Source organism: Salmo trutta, chromosome 38 (assembly GCF_901001165.1).
Source record: "Salmo trutta chromosome 38, fSalTru1.1, whole genome shotgun sequence".
Taxonomy (NCBI): domain Eukaryota; kingdom Metazoa; phylum Chordata; class Actinopteri; order Salmoniformes; family Salmonidae; genus Salmo; species Salmo trutta.
The window spans coordinates 30,428,071-30,434,663 of NC_042994.1; the positions used below are offsets into that span (position 1 = coordinate 30,428,071).

The 6,593-nt window shown below is 40.9% G+C and overlaps 1 protein-coding gene across 1 annotated transcript; it reads right to left on the reverse strand.

Moving 5' to 3' along the window:
- Nucleotides 1-447: 447 nt before the first annotated feature.
- On the reverse strand, nt 448-6,290 carry LOC115177662 (zinc finger protein 501-like). The gene is made up of 2 exons (XM_029738603.1): nt 5,730-6,290; nt 448-2,290 (listed from the first exon to the last, which is right to left on the reverse strand). The coding sequence occupies exons 1-2, from the start codon at nt 6,061-6,063 to the stop codon at nt 1,374-1,376; spliced, it is 1,251 nt and encodes a 416-aa protein (XP_029594463.1). The 5' UTR covers nt 6,064-6,290; the 3' UTR covers nt 448-1,373.
- Nucleotides 6,291-6,593: the final 303 nt, after the last annotated feature.

A 6,593-nucleotide genomic window follows, 5' to 3' on the forward strand; every position in this document is an offset into this window, starting at 1 on the left:
GTTCATATCCTGTATCCAACCCTACCCCTAAACCGGGTTCATATACTGTACCCAACCCTACCCCTAAACCGGGATCATATCCTATACCCAACCCTACCCCTAAACCGGGTTCATATCCTGTACCCAACCCTACCCCTAAACCGGGTTCATATCCTGTACCCAACCCTACCCCTAAACCGGGTTCATATCCTGTACCCAACCCTACCCCTAAACCGGGTTCATATCCTGTACCCAACCCTACCCCTAAACCGGGTTCATATCCTGTACCCAACCCTACCCCTAAACCGGGTTCATATCCTGTACCCAACCCTACCCCTAAACCAGGTTCATATCCTGTACCCAACCCTACCCCTAAACCGGGTTCATATCCTGTACCCAATCCAACCCCGGGTTCATATCCTGTACCCAACCCTACCTCCGCTTTATTTGTATTATCTTCTTTACATGTTTCAAAGCAAATAAAGTATATTTTTATTAAGTCAAGCCGAGGACGACAAAAAATGGTGAACTACAATGCCCCTCACCCTTGTCCAACCCCAAACCTGATCCAGAAACAGAGAAGACGGAACAAAGCCCTGAGCTGTCCCTACAACACCTGATCCAGAAACAGAGAAGAGGGAACACAGTCCTGAGCTGTCCCTACAAGTCCCAAAGTTCTTTGTCTCTCAGGAAAATGTATAATTAAAAATACATTTGAGACATATTAAAAAAATAAACACAAAGACCGCACGGGGGCTTTAAAGCCACATTCTCTAAGATGCATATCCATCACATATGTAAACAACAAATCATGCTTAACAACATATAGCACTCCATTAACAACATATAGCACTCCATTAACAACATAGCACTCGATTAAAAAAACACAAAAAACACAGAGTAAAAAAAGAAAGACTATTTAATCACAGAGTGTGTGTACATAATCTACATAAAAACTGCTACATACCATATTAATTTCATGTCTCTGGATTTTAAAAAACAAAACAAATGTATTTTTGAGTAGGTTTTCTCCAATTTGATTTCATATGGAAATAAGGGCATTAACAAAATGACAAAACACCAATTTTCAGTCAAAAATATGAGACAAGTGTGGGAGAAATGTGTGTGTTACATCATGATTTGTAAGTATGTGAAATATCGCTCTCCGCACTGGGACCATGGGTAAGGCTTCTCCCCTGTGTGTGTAACCTCGGTTTTTCAGGTGCCTAAACTGGGTAAATATATTTCTACACTTCATAACATTTCTCTCGTGTGGATTCTTTCATGTGATTTCAGTTGCCTTAACCAGGTAAATGTCATTCCACACTGGGAGCAGTAGAAAGGCTTTTCCCGTGTATGTCTTTGCTCATGAATCTTCAGGAAGCCTGATGAGGTTAAACTATTTCCACACAGATCAGTGATGTGGCTTTCCTCCTGTGTGTCCACTCATGTGATTTCAGGTTACTTAAGCGGTTAAAACGCTTTCCACACTGGGAACATTGGTAGGGCTTCTCTCCGGTGTGTGTTCTCTCATGCTCTTTTAGTTGCCTTAACGTGCTGAAATTCTTTTCACAATGGAAACAGTGGTAAGGCTTTTCCCCTCTGTGTACTCTTTCATGCTCCTTCAGGTTACTTAGCCGCTTAAAAGTATTACCACATTGAGGGCATTTGTGAGGCTTATCTCCTGTGTGTATTATCTCATGTGATTTCAGGCAACTTAACCGTTTACATCTCTTTCCACACTGGGAGCACTGGTAAGGCTTTTCTCCTGTGTGTATTCTATTATGTATTTTCAGGCTCCCTAGCTGGGTAAAACTCTTTCCACACTGGGAACATTGGTAGGGCTTCTCTCCGGTGTGTGTTCTCTCATGCGCTTTCAGTTGCCTTGACCAGCTAAAACTCTCTTCACAATGGAAACAGTGGTAAGGCTTTTCGCCTGTGTGTACTCTTTGATGGTCCTTCAGGTTACTTAACCGCTTAAAAGTATTACCACATAGAGTGCATTTGTGAGGCTTATCTCCTGTGTGTATTATCTCATGTGATTTCAGGCAACTTAACTGTGAAAATCTCTTTCCACACTGGGAGCATTGGTAAGGCTTCTCTCCTGTGTGTATTCTATTATGTATTTTCAGGCTCTCTAACAGGGCAAAACTCTTTCCACATTGGGAACATTGGTAGGGCCTCTCTCCAGTGTGTATTCTTTCATGCACCTTCAGTGTCCGTAATTGGGTAAAACTTTTTCCACACTGGGAGCAGTGGTGTCGTCTTGCTGGTTCAGACGTCTCTGGTTCCTCTGAGTCTGGTCTCTCTCCTGCCAAAGACAGAGTGTTTATTTTAACAGAGAGATCAGGGTCGTATTCACTAGAAACTAAACGCAAGCAAACAGGCCGAAATGGGGAGGGACAACTAGCGGAACTTGTCCAATAAGAAACGCTTGTTTCTGCTTTCCATTGCAAAACATAGGAGCTCAGTCAATGAGTGGACTGCCTGAGGACAAAGGACTTGGTGATGCGCGAGCCCGCCAGCGCGCCCCTCCTTTTTCCTCTGTAATGAATACGCCATTGTCCGGTTGGAATATTACGGACGTTTTATGTTAAAACGACCCTAAGGATTGATTGTAAACAACGTTTGACATGTTTCTACAAACGGTAATGGAACTATTTGACTTTTCGTGTCTGGATTTACGCTCGCGCGTTATGTCTTTGGATAGTGATCTGAACGCACGAACAAAACAGAGGTTTTGGACATAAATATGGAGTATTTCGAACAAAAATAACATTTCTTGTGGAAGTAGGAGTCCTGGGAGTGCATTCTGACGAAGATCAGCAAAGGTAAGAGAACATTTATTTGACCCCAGAACTAGGCGGGTATCTGTATAGCTTGCTTTGATGGTTGAGCTATGTACTCAGAATATTGCAAAATGTGCTTTCTTCGTAAAGCTATTTTAAAATCTGACACAGCGGTTGCATTAAGGAGAAGTATATCTATAATTCTTTCAATAACTGTTGTAAATTTTATCAACGTTTATGATGAGTAGTTTTGTAAATTGATGTGCACATTCACCGGACGTTTTGGTGGGAATACATTTTCTGAACATCACGCGCCAATGTAAAATGGGATTTTTGGATATAAATATGAACTTTATCGAGCAAAACATACATGTATTGTGTAACATGAAGTCCTATGAGTGCCATCTGATGAAGATCATCAAAGGTTAGTGAATATTTTAGCTGTATTTTTGTTTTTTTGTGATGCATGTCCTTGCTTGGAAAATGGCTGTGTGGTTTTTCTTGTGAAGTTTATGTCCTAACATAATCTAATTTTATGCTTTTGCCTTAAAGCCTTTTTGAAATCGGACAATGTGGTTAGATTAACAAGAAGTTTCTTTAAAATGGTGTAAAATAGTTGATTGTTTGAGAAAATGAACTTATGAGATTTTTGCTGTTTTGTATTTTGCGCCATGCTATTTCAATGGCTGTTGAATAGTGTGTCCCCATAGAAGTTAAAGGAGGAATGAACACAGCGATTCCACATGTGTTTTCTGGTGCTCATTATGAAAAATGTGATCTGGGTCTTGGGGATGTGGTTGGGGGTGTGGTTTCAATGTGAGAGTGTTATGTTGCATATCATACATTTACATTTTAGTCATTTAGCGGACGCTCTTATCCAGAGCGACTTACAGTAGTGAATGCATACATTTCATTTCATGCCTTTTTTCCCCTTTTTTTTCGTACTGGCCCCCCCGTGGGAATCGAACCCACAACCCTGGCGTTGCAAACACCATGCTGGTGTTGCAAACACCATGCTCTACCAACTGAGCCACAGGGAAGCAGTTGGCAGTTACTGTTGTTTGTTGCTCCAAATTCACCATAGCAACAAGATAGCCACTACCACTTCCTCAAAATAGGCTAGTCAGAATGAATCTAAGCTAGATCAAGAAATCTGTCATTCATTTTGACGTTTTTGCTAAGGTCTTCGTCACGTAATTTTACATCCAGCTAAGGTGTTTGGTGCAGTATTTCTCATGTTAAAAAAATGTGCATGGAAAACTAGTCAGTGTAGTGCATACAGTAAGTATCGAGTCAGTTGCGGACTGATTTCTTAGAACACGTTTATAACATCATCACCAGCAAGCTGTCAAACTACTGTTAATAAAGCACAAGCTGCTACACGCTGTTTATCAGTGCCTTGCTAGCTATCTAAATTCACTGTTTATCAGTGCCTTGCTAGCTAGCTAAATTCACTGTTTATCAGTGCCTTGCTAGCTAGCTAAATTCACTGTTTATCAGTGCCTTGCTAGCTAGCTAAATTCACTGTTTATCAGTGCCTTGCTAGCTAGCTAAATTCACTGTTTATCAGTGCCTTGCTAGCTAGCTAAATTCACTGTTTATCAGTGCCTTGCTAGCTAGCCAAATTCACTGTTTATCAGTGCCTTGCTAGCTAGCTAAATTCACTGTTTATCAGTGCCTTGCTAGCTAGCCAAATTCACTGTTTATCAGTGCCTTGCTAGCTAGCTAAATTCCAATGTTGTTTGTAAATGAAGCTAGAAAGTAGGTAGACACATTGAGCAGCCATGCCACAATCAGCTTATCAAGTCACTGGCTTCAGACACATTTAGTTATTTACAACTTTCTCACCATATCTATTACCAGAGTGAGAGTCTGTCTGGCAGTGTTTCATTGCGAACAATTTTACAAAACAGGCAGCCGGACACATAATGGTCACGAATGGGTTTAGAATTTTGGAATATTGACAAGTGGCAGTTGGGATACAAGTGCGCATTGTCTCAATACTTATTTTGCTCAAAACAGTCGCAGACTCGAGGTAATAAATATAATTGCCGCCAGCCAAATTGAACGTTATACATGTATTTTTTTTAAACATAGCAAAATAACGCTTTTATTAATTAATGGAAATACCTGTCAATGTTAATGCATTCAACCTGTCAGTCTATAGGTACATTTGCATCATTTAGCGGAATGAAATTGCAGCGTGTGTATTTTCTTTAGTTGTCAAGTATCTTATCACACGCGCACAGCATACAGAGCCTATGAACGGAATATCACCTGCTGAGAGCCTGACAGAAGAGCCTGCTTCAGCTCTTTAAATACCTTGTTGCTGCTGGAGTGAACCATCTGCTTCAATAAGCCCAGACAGTGTGCAACAATTCTAAATGCAATCACATGTAAAAAAAAATATAATAATAAAAAATATCTACAATTTGTATTTCTCAACTGGTAATTGAAGCGCAGCTCCCATTCGCCATTTAAGTGCATAGCCAACGGTAGGCAGACTTGCAATGTGAGCTGGAGGCAGTATGCATTTTGAAAACATATACCTAATTGTTTGAAACACAAACTTTTTACTTCATATAATGAAGGCTGTCTTACTTTGCTTCAAATTAGCCGAGCCAAAATCTGACAATAGATACGTGGGGTCAATTAAGCCTATTTTATTGGTTCTCATAGACTTCCGGTCATTTTATTCCTGCTGGTTAGCAACTTCCTTCAAAATACTCGCAGAGACATACAAATTATAGCAACGAGTTCATCTGACTCTGGGAAAGTACATAAAGGGCCTCATTGCCAAAATCAGTGACTTTGCGTGCAAATGTAATGTCCATAACGCTGGAATCGCCCATAACTTCAGTAGAATGACCCTTTAAAATAACATCAGTTCAACAGAAAGAGATATTCTGGGACATCAGTTCAACAACTCGAGTTTGTGCACCTTTTAAAGACAGTACTCACTGGTGTTAATCAGATCTCCATTCTGCTCTTCTTCCTCCTCCAATGTGACCGTAATCTCCCCCTCCTCCTTCACTCCGAAAACGTCTTCCTCCTCTTTCACCGTGACAGTCGTCTCCTCTTTCACTGTAAAAACTGCACCCTCTTGTTTATCTTCCCCCTCTTTCACTGAAACATCTTCCTCTTTCACTGTAACAGCCTCGTCCTTTACTTCTTGTTTAACTGTGACAGCCTCCTCTTCCCTCTCCTCTTTCACGAGAGCAATTCTCTCCGTCCAGCAGTCCTCTTCAGCAGAGGGGTGGTAGCTTTTTGAAGTCATTGTCGGGGATGTTAACATTAGCGACTAACCTATAGCTACTGCTACCTTAACCAGACAGCTAGCTGAATAACACCAACATAAATGTGATAATAAAAGGGGTAACTAGTAGTTACGACAGAAGTGTGTTTAAAACAGTGGCTAATAATCACCGAAAGCGTATAAAGAGCTCACATGTTCCTGCTACGTTGGCTAGCAAAGCTACCGAGGTCGCAGTTGTGGTTGTTGAATAAACTTCCCGTCCATTAGATTATACGTCACAATGGCAGCATTGCCTGAAAAACGTCATTCGCCATCTGCTGACTAGAATGGGTAACGCAGTTTAGGAAAATACGATGCATTTTATTTTCAGACCAAAAGTTTATTTGTCATTTATTTAATTGAAGAGTAATGTTAAATGGAAACCTACAAACAGAAGCATGTGTTAATAGGTGCATATATTGAGTGAGGGCTCCCGAGTGGCGCAGCGGTCTAATGCACTGCATTGCATCTCAGTGCTAGAGGCGTCTCTAGTTCCTGGTTTGATCCCTGGCTGTATCACAACCGGCCAT

Excerpts from the sequence above, each read along its gene's own strand:
- LOC115177662 (XM_029738603.1), bottom strand. The coding sequence starts at position 6,063 with ATGTTAACATCCCCGACAATGACTTCAAAAAGCTACCACCCCTCTGCT. Across the intron at positions 2,291-5,729 it reads TGGAGATCTGATTAACACCA|GAGAGAGACCAGACTCAGAG; the intron begins GTGAGTACTGTC and ends TGTCTTTGGCAG.